Source organism: Passer montanus, unplaced genomic scaffold, assembly GCF_014805655.1.
Source record: "Passer montanus isolate IOZ18808 unplaced genomic scaffold, ASM1480565v1 scaffold196, whole genome shotgun sequence".
Classification (NCBI taxonomy): domain Eukaryota; kingdom Metazoa; phylum Chordata; class Aves; order Passeriformes; family Passeridae; genus Passer; species Passer montanus.
Genome location: NW_024366547.1, coordinates 446,950 through 463,782, shown reverse-complemented (window position 1 = coordinate 463,782; position 16,833 = coordinate 446,950). Strand labels below are relative to the sequence as shown.

At 51.8% G+C, this 16,833-nt stretch overlaps 1 protein-coding gene across 2 annotated transcripts; it reads left to right on the top strand.

Moving 5' to 3' along the window:
- The first annotated feature begins 2,429 nt into the window (after positions 1-2,429).
- LOC120501053 (microsomal triglyceride transfer protein large subunit-like) lies at positions 2,430-13,387 on the top strand. Of its 2 annotated transcripts, XM_039706722.1 has the most exons (18): positions 2,430-2,579; positions 4,116-4,294; positions 5,098-5,241; positions 5,711-5,818; positions 6,348-6,464; positions 7,310-7,449; positions 7,527-7,680; positions 7,847-8,004; positions 8,209-8,374; positions 8,779-8,886; positions 8,990-9,202; positions 9,300-9,514; positions 10,099-10,196; positions 10,884-11,005; positions 11,286-11,513; positions 11,810-11,934; positions 12,143-12,313; positions 12,556-13,387. In XM_039706722.1, the coding sequence occupies exons 1-18, from the start codon at positions 2,513-2,515 to the stop codon at positions 12,701-12,703; spliced, it is 2,661 nt and encodes an 886-aa protein (XP_039562656.1). In that variant the 5' UTR covers positions 2,430-2,512; the 3' UTR covers positions 12,704-13,387. The 2 variants fall into 2 exon arrangements, with proteins under 2 accessions (XP_039562656.1, XP_039562657.1); XM_039706723.1 differs by lacking the exon at positions 8,990-9,202.
- The last annotated feature ends 3,446 nt before the right edge of the window (positions 13,388-16,833 follow it).

Sequence of the window (16,833 nt, the reverse complement as noted above, 5' to 3'; positions counted from 1 at the left end):
CTGATGTCACTCCTATTCTCCTCGTACCTCGAGGGTCTATCCTGGTGTCCCTCCCTGGCAAGCGGCCAGCATCAGGGGGACAATGGTTAATCACCTGCCATTAACAGGTAATTGCAGAACTCTTCTTTCTTCTTTAACAGTGAAACTAACTTACAGCAACTGGTCCGACTTGTTTTTAACTCTGCAACCTAAAAAAAATATAACTTTCTATTCATAACAGGGCTCCTTTCCCCGGGCCGGGCCCAGCAGGTACCGGGGAGGAAGGTGTGGGTGCTGCCGAGCCCTGGGCGGAGCAGGGCACGCTGCGGCTGTGAAGATTCTTGTCCTCAAATGCCTCCCCCAGCACGGCTGAAACCGAAACCTCTACAGCCCACAGTCCGTACAGAGGGAACCCCACGGCCGAAATTAAACCCAGGAAAAACAAAGATCAACCGCAAAACCAGTCCTAACACAGTCCCAGCTGCAGCTCCCCATGACCTTCGTTTGCACAGTGGGTCTTTAAGCATCATGCTGACAGCTCAAGGACTTGCAGAAATCGTGCTAATCTCAAGAAACGAAAACCTTCCAGGATGTTTCTCATCTCAGCAAGGGCCTAAGGAAGCCCCCAGCACCAGCAGGAGATTGGGATAACTGCAAGGCTTGGTGACCCGGGCACTCTGACTGCTCTGCTGTGCCCATGGGTTTTGGGGCTGCCACAGCAGGTCCAGCAGCCAGGTGCCTTCACTGGCCAGACGTGGGAGATCACATTTCCCTGGCGTGGGACACGAGGGGCTGGAGGAGCACCCAGGATTCCAGCAGCACTGATTTTAGGACCATCTGCCCACAGGTGTCCAAAGTTCCATAATGCACCTTTCCAAGAGCATGGCAACCCCAGATGGATTCGAGAAGAATGCTTCACAAAGCTTTTAACTCCCTCTGGGTTCTTCTGCTTTATTGTTTTTCACAGATTCTTCCAGTGACAGAAGGAAGAACCAAGTTTGGAGAAAGAAAAGCCAGGTTTTCTCCCAGTTTTTCACATCCTAATCCTGGAAAGCTTTGGCAGCCAGACCTAAACAACCAACCTGCCAAAGTTCAGCTCCACTTTGAGGCCTCCTTATCAGCAGGTTTTTTTCACAGGCTATTTCTGTTTGCCTTTCCTCTCCAGGTATTTTATTGAGCTACAGCCAGCAAACATTCTGGGACCTTACCTTCAGGGTTTAGACCCTCCACAACCCCCTCACCTTTTTCCCCACACTGGATAAAGAACTAAAACTTCCTGTGTTCAGCAGGACTTTCATGCTCTGAAAATGTGCTTTTCTCTCACACTGCACTGCAGAGCACAAATCCCCCAGAGCCATAACATGGTTTGTGTTGGAAGGATCCTTAAAAACCATCCAGTTCCAACCCCCTGCCATGGGCAGGGACACTTTCCACTATCTCAGGGTGCTCCAAGCCTTGTCCAGCCTGGCCCTGGACACTTCCAGGGATCCAGCCACAGCTTCTCTGGGCCATGGGTTTCTCTGCCCATGCCAGGGGGTTGAGAGAAAATGGTCTTTAAGGTCCCTTCCACCTCAAACCATTCTATGTTTCTATAAAAGCTAAATGAAAATACTAAAGAGAAGGATATTTTCCAAGCTAAATATGGGGTATTTGTCCACAAAGACCACCAGAAGACGAAGTGAAGACACCACATATGGGAAACCTAAAACTGGAATTTTCCCAGGTTTCTCTCCGCTGGAGCTGCTGTGATTTTCTGATCACAGCAGTGGCCCAAAAGCCCAGTGGTGATGCAGAGCTGGGAGACGTGCCCTTGAAAATGCCAAAACACCAAAGTCCTGGAGTTCTGATCCCATATGCAGATCACTTCCAGAATGACACGTGAAGTGCCCCCCTCTTCCACTCCCCCATTCTTTTCCTGAGCTGCTTCACCACCCCTTACTTGGTGTCTTTAGAAAACAATTAAACTCAGCAATCAGAACATTCATGCATTAATAAAAATACTGTACAGTTAATGGGCCAAGGGATCTAGAGGTGGATTTCCTAAGCCCTTCCCCGTTTCTTTCTGGGGGTAGCAGTGCTCCCCATCCCCTCCAGCCTGGCCCTTTAAGTAACTTGAGCCTCCAGGCTGCAAATCCCAGTCTCCAGCTAAAAGGATGGAAAAGCTGCTTCCCCCCTCCCCCCTTCTGGGTCTTTTCTTTTGAAAGGAACTGTCTTCTATCCTGTGATGGGAAGAGAGAGATCTCCAAAAGACAGAGCAGCTCTCCGAGCATCCCCCTCCCGCATCAGGACAAATGGGCAGTTTCTCCCCACTCAATGCTTCTGGCAGCTCTTTTTCTTCCAGCTTTCCTCCCCTCCCTCCGGCCTTTGGCGAACCTCAGCTGATTTCCACACCCTCCGTGGCTGCTGGGGGCTGGTACAAAGGTTTAATTATTGTCCCTCTCTTGGGGCCCCACTGCTGGCACTGCTGATCTTGCCCACCTTTGCTGTGCGGTCCCTCTGTCCCCCCCTCCCTTCCCGGCTCCCGGAGCCCACCATGGATCCACAGGCACTCTGGGGATGCTTCTGCCTGCTTTGCTTTGCCCTCCTGAGAGCAGCAACAGGTAAGAGAGGCTTTGGGCTGGTTCAGGTGCGGGGACTCGACGGGGTCTGGATGCCTGGAGAGGTGAGATGCTCATCCCAGCGCTTCTCTCCCAGCCTGCAGCCAAGCAGGGAACAGGGACTGGCACACTGCAGACAGCATGAGCATCTCCTGAGGCCAGGCAATTTTGGAGATTGTGGAAGTCCTTTCTGGGGGGGTGGGGGGTGAGGAAAACCAGAGAGCTGGAACTTTTTAAACTGCATGCAATGCAGAACTGTAAAAACTCTTCAGTCTGTCTCACATAGGAAAGCCCCAAGGACTGATCTGGACTTGCATTGATTCATTTGTTGTTAAAAGTAGGAAAGCTGTAGAATATTTCAGAAGTCCAGCAAGTGCATCAAATTTTCAAGAGAACATCAAGTGACTTCAGAAAACAGATTTGACTGGTTTTGTCGTGGCAAAGGCAACCGTCCCACCTTCAATCACACTTGTATATGAGCAAGAGAAGGGACTTCAGATAAGTCTACAGACATAAGATTAAAGCAGAGAGTTTTGATCTAAAGCTGTCCCACCAACTTCATTTTGCCTTAGCACAGAGACAGTGATTAGATGTTCCAATGGAAAACTCATAATATGAAGGATTCAGCTTCTTTTCTCCCCTAAAAACATTTATTGTGCCCCAGTTAATGCCCAGTGCTGCAAAGGCACTGGAGGTATCCCTCCTGTCTGTGGGCATGCTCAGGAAACTTCCCTTCAGGATTAAAGTGTGTTTCCTTGGCATTTCTAGTCCTGAAGTGCACAGGCAGAGCTGCTGTTCCGGCCATCCTTTCTTTAAGGCAGGGCTGGAAACACAAGCAGGAATCAGCCCAGAGAACAGCCAAATATCCAAACCACAGGCACAAATAACTGTCCATGGCAACCTTCCCATCAGCTGGCCTTCCCCTCCCGGGGGGTGGAGTGACCCAGGTCATCAGCACCCCTGCCAGTCTGGGATGGAGGTGATCCATTGTCACCAATGAGTCAGGAAGGGGAATGGAAGTGACACAGCTCCATACTGATCAGAAGGCAAAAAACTTATTTTATTACATCTCACGATATTTATAACCAACATTGTTCATCCAGAACCTGACTGGTTCTTAATAACACCTGGCACCCAGTTGGTTAATTAAGGAACAGTTGCAGGGGTTTCTCTGATCTGGATGTAATTAGTATGGACTCTAAGATGTAGAAGGTTGAACTATTGTTTTATTTCTTTACACTATATTATTATTATATTTTAAAGAAACTTATAACTTTTTTTTAGTTTGTTTGATACAGCTTTGACCTTATTGGTTAACTAATTAAAACACCATTACTCTTTGGTAAATAAATCTCTGTAACACATTCTATATTTGCTTAGTATCAGGTGTATCAAGTGGAGATAAGAATTGCTTTAATTCTTTTCTCTGAGCTTCTCACAGCTTTTCATCCCAGAACGATGCCTGGAAACTATCCCTTTCTCTCTCTCAGCATCCACAATCCATGACTGCTTACCTTCAACGTTTCCATCTTTCCCCAGGGAATTTGCTGCCTTCTTTCCAGCCCAGGAGCCTGTATCAGTACCGGTACTCCCTGGCTGTCCAGCTGCAGCACAGCTCCACACCATCCCCGTGGGGAGCCCGCCTGCAGGCTGAGGCTCTGATCCGGCTGCAGCCGCTCTGGAGGGACCCGGGCGGGGAGGAGCTGCTCCAGCTGCAGGTGTGTGAGGGCTGCACAGCCATCCCAGGAGCTGTTCCTGCTGGAATGCTCCAGCTGCAGGGCTGGCACAGCCATCCCAGCCAGCTGTTGCTGCTGGGAATGCCCCAGGAGCTGCAACCCTGTTGGTTTCTCTGGGTCTGGATTGAAGGCACTCCAGACATTGGTTCATGTTCAGACTCAGGGGTTTGTTATTTCTTATCAGTGAAACAGTCTCACTACTGTGAGTTCAGCAGCAAGGCAGAAAATGGCCAACAATCTCTTGGTACAAGGTCTTTTAAGGCTAAACTATCCAATTAAGAACTGACGCCTAGATTATTTTCCCTTTTAACCCAATAACTGATCCCAAAGAACCCACAATGAGGACTTTTCTGCCCCATTACAAAATGCCACCCAAACACAAAAGAAGAAGAAGCATGAAGAAGAAACCCAGGACAGCACCCTATGCCCTCCATCTTGCTCCCATCCACAACATACCAAAAATCCCAAAAGCTAAATTTCTCACCAAGTGATACACCCACATTACTCTCTAGAATCTATTTCACACTTTTGCGGGTTCTAGCCTATCCTGAAGTCTAGGAAACTTTCTCCATGAGCGAGGGTCAGAGTCAGAGCTCCCCTGGGGTCAGGGCACCCCAGAGCAGACAGGGAAATAGTCTCAGTGCTTTCCACACAACCCCTTCCTTTGCTAGCCCACCCCAGCTGACAGATGACCTCTGACCAAATTCATTGCCTGCAGGTGAAATACACACCAGCTTTAGAGCAGACACTTGGTCACTGTTTTCTGTCATCTTCTGCTGTTGTAGATCCATGACCTGAAGGCCCAACACCACCCAGAAGAGGAGAGGAGCCAGGACAGCACCAGAGGCTCCCCTGCAGACATTGCACTGAGCCCAGAGGCACAGGCAGAGCTGCAGCAGCCAGTGTTCATCTCCTGGAACAGTGGGAAGGTCAGCTGGACACCTCCTGGGCTTGTTTGTGCCCTCTGCAAAGCATTCCTGTCCTCACCCTGAATTTTCTGGGCTATGAAGCCCATAGGAGCTCCTGCTCCACCTCTGATTCCAGAGCAGAAGGAACTGGACAGAGTGGCCAGTGTTGGACCCCATATGGAGTCCCATTCTCCAGAAGGACTCAGCTGGAGCTGCAGAATCCCATGCTAAAGCTCTCCATGGGATATAAACTCCTTTCTGGCCTTCTCCTCTAAGGCTATGGAACCCCAGAGTGGGAAGGAAAGGGAAATTTTGTCTTCTTGCATCCACAGACCTCATGCTATTAAGGGATAAAGGCCTTCTTGAGAAAATTCCTCAGGTGTCTACAGGGAGTTCTCAGGCTCCCTTTTGTCAGGGAAGGCAGCAGGGAGCCTGCAGGCACCCCAGAGATGTCCCCTCAGCCAGGCACCACCTCCTGTCCTCCTTCCAGGTCAAAGCTTTCTATGGGAATGAAGCAGAAAACATCTTGATCTCCAACCTGAAACGAGGCATCACCAGTCTGTTCCAGCTTCAGCCCCATGCTGGCACCACAGTGGAGGTAGGTGCAGAGCTGGGACCAAAAATCCAGGGATGCCCAGGAGAGCTGGCCCTGGAGCCAGCCCACAAGCTTCAGCAGAGGGAGCAAAATTCGGGATAAATAACATTGGGTCTGCTGCTCCAACCAGGCTGTGAGCAAGGATGACTCTTGGAAGGGCAGAAAGCTTAAAGTAACTTAATTTTCAGCAGTTGGCACCCCTCACAAAATCATGGCCTTTCCCTGAACGGTAGGAACAGCAGCAAAGAAACTCCACAAGTAGGATCTGCTTTGCCAGCAGCCAGCTGGAATGACCTGTGAGCAACATGAGATAACCTCAGAACCCCAAATGCAGTCACAGAGATGCTTAATTAAATCTTAATTTAGAGCCTGAATTTGCAAATATGCCCGCCTGGACTTGGAGCTACCCAACCACCCCCTGATTTGTCCCACATTCTAGATTTTAGATGCTGTTCCCTTTGCTAGGTTGGCCTTTGTGTCTGTCCTCTCCACAGAGTGTTTCATACTCGTGGTCAATCCACTTGTGTTTCAGGAAGATGCCTCTGGAAGCTGCCAAGTCACCTACACCGTGTCCAACCATTCCATCACCAAGACCAAAGATCTCCTCAGCTGCTCGAAGCCAAAGTCTGGATTCAGCTCCACAAACAAAGCAAGTCCATTGCTCTCACTGTGGGGGGCTCAGCTCACGCTGAGCACAGCAGGGCCACCCCTAAAATCCTTTTGCAGGTGGGCTTGGATTCCCATCCCCAGCTGGCTTCAGCCTTCTGCACCGGCTTGGAATGGGACTCTTAGAGCCATCCCCAAAGTGGGATGCACTAAGATCCCTCAGGAGGGCCTTGAGGTGGGGAGGGGCAGTAAAGGTGCTCTGGATCACCCCATCCCCACTCTTGTTATCAGTTCTGAGCTGTCAGCGGGTCCTGCTGGGGAAGGTGGACATGCAGGGATGTTTTCTGGGTCTCAGACTCATTGCATGGTGGATTAGTTTGACAGGAGTGTTTTGCTTAAAGCAGTAGCCTGTGTTCAGCTCTGACATAAACAGATGAAATCTGTTGGTCAGATGAAATCTGTGGGTCTTAATGCAGTCATACCTGCCATAAAAAAAAAAAAAAACAAACAAAGGGGTTTTTTTTAACGTACAAATTCTACTGAATTCAATATAAAAATGGACATTCCCATGGACACCCCACAGGCCCTGGCAGGGGTCTCAACACCTCCTTGTTGTGCAAGTCCCTGTGCTGTCAGCACTCTGTCTACCTGCATCAGCCACGGGTGGGAGCATCCCCTTGCTGGTCCTCACCTGGGGTTGCCTTCTCCCACATCTGGGAAGAAGGCAGGCTCTTATGGATTTTCCTTTCCCACATTTTGCAAGTGAAGCAGGTGACTTTGTGGGCTGGAAAGTTCTTTTTCTGCTAATGTAAAGAGAGAAATCTCCTGGGCAGAGGGCAAGGGGAAAAAAGGTTGCTTTTTTTTTCTCCTTGCTTTTCCTTTTCCAAGATTTTTGGAGTGGAGTGGCAGCCCTCCAGTAGAACCCAGTACATGGTGAAGAACAACCTGCTCCAGTCAGTCCTGGCAGAGGAAAGCCACGTGGTGGCTCCAGCCCTGAGATCCCGCTCCGGCATCAAAATCAGTTCCAGGTGAGGGATGATCCCAGCCACTGGCCATGGAGGGTGGAAGTCACAAAACTTTCCACTGATCATTTCTCCTCTCACAGGCAGCAGCTCCAGCTGGTGTCTCCTGCAACGCCTGGGCCAGCAGAGGTGTCTGGACAGAGCCTTAAGGATGTGCTGGCTGGCGTGGGGGCACAGCCCCAGCCCCTGGGCATGGCCAGCCTGCCCTTCAGGAGGGTCTGCACCCACTGCCCATCGGTCAGTGATGCTGCTGACCCCCAAAGCTCTCCCTCAAGCTGGGCACTTGTGGGCTTGGCGTTAAACCCCAGGGGTGATTTTGGAGGGGCTGCTTTGGTGTAAACATTATCCTGTGATAACATGGGAAAAGAGGGTAAGTCCCCCCTAACAAACCTCACCTCTGCAGCTGAGAGCCTTCCTGAAGGCTTTTGACAGGCAGAGAGTCAGAACAGACACCTCGAAGGGGGCAACAACCTGGCAGTTCCAGAGGTTCATCCAGCTGCTGCGCAGCGCCAAGAAGAGGGATGTGCTGCAGCTGCTGAGGAGGGCGCCCGAGGAGACGCGGTGAGAACCCCTGGAGACGCCTCTCCAAAATTCCCAGCACTGGGCAAGACAGCCAGGGCTGGTTGGCACTGCTCCATGCACCATCCCTGCTCCAGGCAGCCACCCTGACAAGTGGCAGTGTTCTCTGGCTTCTCTAATGCCTGTGCTGTCCAAGCACTGCATGGTCTTTGTGGGCCACTGCTGACTTCCCCCTTCCTGCTGCAGCCCCTTCCTGGTGGAGGCAGCGGTGGCCACGCAGTCAGTGGCTTCCTTGGCAGCGCTCTCAGACTTCCTGGACTTCAGCCAGGAGCCCAAGTCCCTCCTGGAGAAGTTTCTCTACACAGCAGCTTTGTCTCCCCGGCCTTCAGGAGAGCTTCTCCACCTGGTCTTAGTGAGTATGGACAGCTCTGTCTCTTCCCCGAGGGTCCTGCATCAGGGATGGATCCACACACCATGGAACAAGGGAAAAGTTTCTGTAGAAATTGATTTTCCTGCTCATGGGATTGTTTCATGTGCATTTAACGGGACACAGGTGATGGGAGTAGATGCTCCCCAGAGGAAAAGAATTCAGCAGAACGTGCTTTGTATCACTGCATTAGTGATAAATAAAATCTTGATTTAGAGCCACAGCATTTTATCCAATTAAATCATGCATGGCCTCCTTCAAGGCAGGTAAGAACTATTTTTCCCTTACTTGCTTGAGGTAAGAGGTAAAGCACACTCCTTCTCTTTTTTTTTTTTTTTCTCCTAATTTCTTTTTTTCCTGCTTCCTGTTACCCCTTTCCTGGTGCCCAGGACAAGCTGGATGGGAAGCAGCTGGCACCTGAGATCTGGGAGACAGGAATAGTTGCCGTGGGCTCTCTGGTGGGCAAGCTGTGCCAGCAGAAGCTCTGTGGGCTGCAGGTGGGTCCTCTGCAACCCCTCACACTTGGCTTTTTGGGACACTCCCCAATGCCCAGATCATCTCCTGTCCCTCACCTCCCTTTCCTCTGCAAATCCCGAGCAGGTGGTGGAGCGTGGGGTGGAAACCATCCTCAGGGGGCTCAGAGGTGCCGAGCAGCAGCCCCAGGTGGTGATTTCCCTGCTGGCCCTGGGGAATGCGAGGCTCCCCGGGACCATCCCCACCCTCCTGGAGCACGCCGAGGACGGTCCCACGGCTGTCACCGCCGCAGCCACCTCTGCCCTGCAGCGATTCTCCGCGCCCCACATCTCCAGCAAGGTAGCAGAGGAGGTCCTGAGGCGTGGTGCACCCCTCCCCACTCAAAGCCGAACTGCTGGGGTGCACTTGCACTCTTTTAATTACCCCTTCTCATCAGGTGAAGCGAGTGATGAGGAGGATTTTCCACCAGAAGAGGAAGGGTTATGACAAAACCTGTCGCCTGGCGGCTGCAGAAATCCTCCTGGATAACCACCCCCTGCCAATGGATGTGATCAACATCCTGCTGGCCACCAGCGAGATGGAGACAGAGGTGGCCACGTTCCTGCTGCTCAAAGTCCAGAACAGGCTGCGTGACCACCAGCACCTGGCAAGGTGGGGCTTGAGGGCACGGCTGCGTTTTCCTCTCTGCTCTGCATCACCCTTTTCTCCTCCTCCACAATCCAGCTGTGGGGTTTGGACCAACAGGTCTTTAAAATGTGCTAGCATCACCTTGTGGCGGCTGCCTGGACATTCCTGCAGTAACAAAAGGGATGCAGATGGCTTGCAGCCAGGCAGAACCTGACATTCCTTGTCATCTTGTCATCCTGCCCCATGGCAGCAGGACCCAGGCTTGTGGCTTCAGCAGAGTCCTTGGAGGCTGAAGCTCTGGCTCCCAGGGCAGTGCACAATTTGTACCTGCATCAATCTTCCTGTCTGCACAGAACAAACCAAGCACTCACGTTTTTCAGAGCTGAGCAAAAGCTGCACAAAAATATCTGTTTGGTTTGTCCTAATAAGCCAGAGGAAAAGGAAATTCCAGGGTAGCCCATATCTACGGCTTTCATTTTAACCTCACGCTGCTCTGGGCAGTCAGCAACCACGAGAAATACTTTGGCAAATTACATTTTCTTCTGAAGTGACCACTGACCTTTTCCTTCCCTCCCAGTGCTAACATATCCTTTCTCTCTCTTTTCCAGGAAGATAATGAAGGACATCATGGGAGACCCACGGATAAATAATTACAACTTCTTCTCTAAAGTCGGCATCTCCTCTTCTTTCTCAGGACCTCTGGCAGGTGACAGCACAGAGGACACCATGGTCCCTCAGAGGGTTAAAGGAGGGGTTGGTGGGGAAAGGCAGCTTCCAGAGGAGGATTCCGGTCTATGGAATGCCCCAAAACCTCAGGGAGGTTTCTGAGAATGTCCCCCAGCAGCAGCTGGCTGCCATCACCTGAGACAGGAACATGCCCTTCTCTAACACAAACTTTTCCTAAATCCTGCTGGTTTGAAAGAGGAGCTTCAGCTGGAGATGAAACCAACAGCAGATTGCTTGTGGGAGTTTCTGTGCTCTCCCTGACAAGTCAAGATATTTCACTCCATTCCTCAGTTCCTTTAGTATTTTTAATAAGATCTTCAGAGAGGAGGATTCTTGTACTGAGATCTAAAAGAAAGCATCAAACTTCAGAGACTGCAAAAAGCAGGACTTAGTAAACATCTGCTGAATTCTTCATCCCTCATTTCTGTCCCTCTTCAAATTGACTTCAAATTGCCTGGCCTTGCAGAGGGTCAGTGAAGGTGAAATAGCCAGGGAGAAAAAAAAAATCCAACCATGCAATGCTGAATTATTTGAGTATTGCAAGAATGAGAGAAGATGCAGAGTGCTACCATAGGTCTGGGTTGGAAGGGACCTTAGAGATCATCCTGTGACCACCCCCTTCCACCAGACACCCAGGGCTGCTCATGGGCATCTCTTTGCCTTTCAGTCACCCAGGACCTGACCTCCACTTTCGGGCTGGACCTGCTGTTTTTGGAGGGTGGATTCCTGAGGAAGAGCGTCTCCGACTTCTCCCTGCTCAGCCACGGCCAGCGGCTTCGTGCAGCTCAGGTGCTGGCAGGAGAGGGGCTGCAGGGGGATGGCAACACAACCCAGGGGTGCCACTGCTGTCCCTGTGTCCCCTCTTCACCTCCTTGTGGTGCTCCACCTCTGTGCTCAGAAAAAGGCAAATTCCCAAGCCACCGGTGTGAAAATCCTGCTCTGGAGAAGGGGGCCCCCTGCTGCCCCAAAAACCAGAGGGTGCAACACTGGCACCTCGGGGTGCCCAGGGATGCCTCACCCAAGTCACTCCACTGCTGATGTCCTGCTCCTGCCCACTTCTGTGTTCCAGGTCACCTTTGAGGCACAAGGGATGGAGTCGATGATGGGAGAGAGCCTCTCGGGAGGGGAGGAGCAGCCCGAGCTCATGGCTGGGATGTCGGCCACCTTCTTCGACGTCCAGCTGCGGCCAGTGGTCTTCTTCCAGGGGTACACAGACCTGATGGCCAAGGTCCTGCTCAGCAGTGGAGAGCCCACCAGCGTGGTCAGAGGGAACCTCCTGCTGATGGACCATCACCAGGTACTGCGTGGGGAGGAAGCGGTGGCCTGTCTCCACACCACATCCCAGTGAATCCAGTGAAATGAGCCTGTGGATTCCACACGCCACAGACACAGATCCAAGAGTGAGGTGGCACTGCCAGATGTGCCCTGGGGTTGGTAAAGCAGTGGGGTGACTTGTTCTGCCATGGGAGACCCGTGGCTGGAGTTGCAGGGTTGGGATGGACATTCCCAGCAGCCACAAGGCCCTGCTGGTGCCAGCCACTCATCCAAGAGCAGTGCCTGGCCACAGGAAGCCCTGCCTTTTCCATCCTCCAGGTCATTCCTCTGCAGTCTGGCCTCCAAGTGACCGTCAAACTCCAGGGTGGGCTGGGGCTGGACATTTCAGCTGACATGGACGTGAGCATTTGGGAGCAGGAGCTGAAAACCAGCGTCAATGCCAGGTCAGCTTGGCTCTGGGAATGGGAATACCAGGGGGCAAGGGTGGATTCACACAGCTCCCTGATCTTCTCCTGGTGGGTCCAACCTTTCCTGCTGCTTACACAGACATTTTCCATGGCCAGACCTCTAACTGAGGTGTTCACGGAGTTGTTTGGTGCCCAGCTCAGGCCATGGCTCTGTGACCAGGCCCTACGTGCTTCTCTCTCCCAGGGGAAGCCTTGCCATGGATTTCCAGGCAGAACTAGATTCCCCTTTCCTCCAAGCCACCCTGAGGAGCCAGACAGAGGTGGAGACCTCCATCCACTTTGACACCAAGCTGAGGTTTTCCAGCAGCCCCGTGCTCATGTGCCTGCAGCTGAGAGAGGAACAGGTCCCATACAGGTAGCACCAGATCCTGCAGAAACATCCTGCTGGGCTTGAGATAAAGGAGGACTTCTTGGGAAGAGGAGAGGATTAGTGGTTGCACTTACTGGGTGGGAATTGGTAGGGATGAGGGAAGGGCACCACAAATTCCCAATGTGGGTGGAAGCACCATCCATAAGACCATCAGGAGATGGTCTGGGAGGTGAAGGATGAGATCCAGCACAGGCTCCTGACCACCCTGCTGTCCCTGTGTCCCACAGAGAAGTCCTCACAGTTTCCCAGGCTGCTGGCAGCCGGAGCAGCGCCACTCGCAAAGGCCGGCGTGGCACCGTGCCCGGCAGGGAATTTGCCTTGCACCAAACCAATTCCAAGCTCTGCAACCTCCTGCTGGCTGCAGAAAAAGAATGAGGAGTCAGAACGCTTTGGGATTCTCCTCCACAACCACCTCTGAATGAGAAAAATGCTGCGATAAGGACATCAGAAGGGAGCACAGGAGGAGCTGCTGAAGAACAGACACACCCCTGCCTCCAAATCTGCCCTCACACCCCAAAGGCTGAGATTTCCCTCTCCTGGACTCCTCCCCTTCATGGGGAAAGGCCTTGCTGGAAGCCAAGCTTTTCCTCGTGAAAAAGAGACTTATTTTGCAAGTGGATGAGTTTCTCAGAGCCCAAGAAACCCTCCTGGAGGACTGCATCCCAAAATGTTGTGTTTTCTCCCTGTTTATCAAAGCTGTCAGGAGGGGACACATCTGCAGCCAGCTGGAAGTCCCCAGTGAAGGGAATAAATGACTTTCCTTGGATGGGAGGTTGGCCTCCCAAGCTGGATTGTTATCATCCACCACCACCTCCAACACTGGAGTGAGGCTGGTGAGGAAAAAGCAGCATTTCTCCATTCCTTCCTGATAGTAATGTAATAATGCCTTGGAAGTATTTTTAGACCTTTTTGTGTGTTTGTGTTACAAAACAAGCCTTTTAGGAAAGAAAAGAGGGATATGGAGTATAGTTTTTTGGGTTTTTTTAATTATGAGCCTCAAATATTAGCACTGAGTCCTGGTTCAGTGGAGCAGACTTGCCTGGTTTTCCATCTGGAGACACGAATTACAAGCACCTTGGTTATGTACAGAAATAAATGCCCTGTATTTTCATATTGTCTCTGTTTGACTCTTAACTTTCCTGGACACATGGAAGGGCAGAAGGGAGAGGCACTCCCAGCAAGACCCTGCTTTCTAGGTCTGTATTTAGGGTGCTCCCTTTCCTCTTCCTCCTCCTCTACAGACTGACAAAGGCAGATTTGTCATCCAGCTGATATTTACCCCAAATCAGCTCAACTTCTAGTCCCAAAGGATACCTGTCCTGCCAGAGGGACCAGGTCCTGTAGCTGGGCTTGGAGTTGGGAATGTGTTTCCAGACCCTTTGGAAGGGGTGAGGACATTTGAATGTGGATTTCACCAGTTTGCATGGCTGCTGGAAGCTTTGCTGTCCTGCTGAGCTGCTGAATCATGAGGTTTTCCAAGGCCTTTTGGTTCCCCAGTCCTGGTTAGATGCTCAAACAGCAATGAAGGACCATGGGCCTTTTGGTAAAGCCACCCATTTCCTTGGCAATGGCTCCAAACCCGTCCAGCAGGGACCTTTCAGCCCCAGGTCCCCAGGAAAGGTGACACTGTGCCCGCAGAGCTGGAGTGGAGTCACCTCAGTTTGGGTGGCCAGAAAGGGACCTGGGCCTGGGTGTATTTTATCCAGCCTGTTACAGTGCTTGACAGCCCTGTCTGTGAAGAAATTTTTCCTCATTTCCAGCCTCCCCTGGCCCAGCCTGAGGCCCTTTCCCCTTGTCCTGTCCCTGTTCCCTGGCAGCACAGCCCGACCCCCCTGGCTGTCCCCTCCTGGCAGGGAGTTGTGCAGAGCCACAAGGTCCCCCTGAGCCTCCTTTGCTCCAGGCTGAGCCCCTTCCCAGCTCCCTCAGCCCCTCCTGGGGCTCCAGCCCCTTTCCAGCTCCCTCAGCCTCCCAAAGAGCCACTCCATCCAGCAGCAAGGGGAAGGGACAATCGGGCAGGGTTGGAGTGCCAGCTGTGACCCCAGGGACATCCCACAAGCTCAAGGGACGGACCAGGGCTGACCCTCGGCAGCCCTCACCCCTCTGAGCCGGGTTTTGGGTGGCAATGCCGTCCCCTCCTGGCTCCAGGCTTGCCAGCACAAGCAGTTTTCCGTGGTTTTTTCCTTATTGCCAGGACATCCCCTCCAGCCCTCAGGAGAGCACATGGACACCTCCCACCAAGTGGGGCGATAAAACATTATCTGTCTGTCTGCTCCAGCTGGCTGCAGAGACAAAACTACCACGAGAAACAGTGAGGGAATGCATCTGGAAAATGGCAAGGATTGGCTCTGCTTGGGAATTTAGTGGAGAGGCAGCTCTGAAGTGCTGGGGCAGAGCTCTCTCTGCTCAGCCACTGCTCTCTCCTTCCTAGGCAGCCTGAAATACAAAGAATTGTATTTCCTGACTGCTGGACCCCAAACTCCATGAAAAATTAAAAAATAAAAAATCAGCTTGTAAGTCACCAAAGCAGCAGTGGAAATCCCAGCACTGAACTGTGGCAGCAGCAAGCCTCACGTGAAGCTGCACATCCCAAACCTCCACTGCAGGGCTGGCAGCTGCCTTGGGCCATGCACATCACACCAGGATCCCTGCAGGGCTTTCCTGGGACATGCACAGCTTCTCTGACAGCCACAGTGGCATCAGTCTGCAGCATCCCAGGAGCAGCAGCTGGCAGGGTTGCTGTTATAACCTGCCCAGCAATCCAGGGATGCAGGAAATCTCCCAGGAATGCAGGGAGAAAGCTGGGAAGGTGCAACAGGACACAGCTGGGCAAACCAGAGCAGCTGTGCCACGAGGAGATCCCTGCAGGAAAAGCTGGGGAGGAAAGCTCAGGGCCAGGGCTAGTGAGTCAGGCCTGGGAAGTGGCTGAGCTGAGCCAACAAGGCTCCAGGGCTGAGATTAAACCCTTTGGCAAAAGCCATGGGAAAGAAAGCTGAAGCTTTCCTAGAAAACTGTTCCACCCACTCCATCCTGGCCAGGAGTATGGAAGGGATGCAATAGCTGCTGTAGGAAAATGAGCAGTGCAAAAGGTGTTTGGAGACACAGCCATAATTCCAGCTCTGGTGGGGACAAGCACCTGCTCTGGCCCATCTCACAGAACCCAAATCCCTGACTGGTTTGGGTTGGAAGGGACTTTAAATCTCATCTCATCCCACCTCCACCAGACCAAGTTGCTCCAAGAGCCATCCCACCTGGCCTGGCCATCCCAGCAAGAAAAGCCACAACCACGCCAGTTGCAAGCCTCTCCTACCCCTTAAAAACCCAAAAATCCCTCCTTGCCCAAATATTGTGGCTGCTGCAGCCTAAATGCCTGAAGGTGTGATGAGCTGTAGTGATGCTGTGTGGAAGGAAAGCACCCAACAGAGAGGTGGAAGAGTTTTCCCGTGGTAAAATCCAAGCAGGGTTTGCAAAGCACTTGTAAAAGCAGGCCCTGCAAAGATCCAGAGGAATCCAGGGTGGCTGGGTTTTAAGGAATGACCTGGTGGGGGTTGGGTCCAACCTTTTGGGAGGGGCCATAAAAACCACAAGGGGAAGGACAGAGTGACTTCATTACAACCAAAAGTAGTGGTTCCACCTTCACTCTGAGAACCAGAGGTCTGCAGGAGGCATTTAAAAGGGTGTAAAGCAGGGAAGATGAAAATAAAGCCCTTTTTGAGGGATTGCAGCAGCCTCAATGACCAGAAATGAAGTCAACCACAACCACAATGAAGTCAATCACCAACACCTATGAGGTTTGCACAGGTTTGCACACTCCATTTTGTGTGAGGTGACTTTAGAGCAGCTCCCACACACCCTGAGGGCAAAGCCTCATTGTTCTCACCTCCCTCCCGTGCAGCTGCCACCAGCTGCCCATTGCCACCATGGTCCTTGGCAAGAAGGGGCACAGGGGACCAGCCAAGTGTCCCCTGCCAGCCGTGCCCTGCAAAGGGCAGGAAGCAGGCAGGGAGTGCTCCTTGAGAGGGAAGCTGCTGCTCTGAGGATGGAGTGCAGCATCCATGAGCTGGGACAACTGAGGCAGCACCAAACCTTGTAAGAGTTTCCCTAAAAACCCCAGCAACAGGAACTGGTTTTTGGCATCAAACAGGAAAAGGGGGGCTGCCAGAACACACCCTGACACTTCCTCTCTGGCCTCATCCCCACCCTGCTTTCACTTCTTTATGTTTTTTACCTGGCCATGGCATCAGGGGCTCTTTTTGGCATGAACCACTGATATATCAATATTTATTTCTGCACTTGCTTAACTATTTATGTATCTATATATGTGTATCTCTAGAGATTTTCTTCCTCCTCAAAACAGCAGTGTGAAATTCTGGCTGATAAAGAGGAGGGACTGGGTTGAAGTAACACAAAGTAAATCCATTTCAACAACCACACATAAGTCATGCTCATATTTCCCCCTCCATACACACATCCCCAAAACAGATCAACAGCAAGAGATTTTTATGTGG

Coding starts and splice junctions, on each gene's coding strand:
- LOC120501053 (XM_039706722.1), top strand. CDS start 2,513: ATGGATCCACAGGCACTCTGGGGATGCTTCTGCCTGCTTTGCTTTGCC. Junction 2,580..4,115: donor CCTCCTGAGAGCAGCAACAG/GTAAGAGAGGCT, acceptor ATCTTTCCCCAG/GGAATTTGCTGCCTTCTTTC. Junction 9,515..10,098: donor GACCACCAGCACCTGGCAAG/GTGGGGCTTGAG, acceptor TCTCTTTTCCAG/GAAGATAATGAAGGACATCA.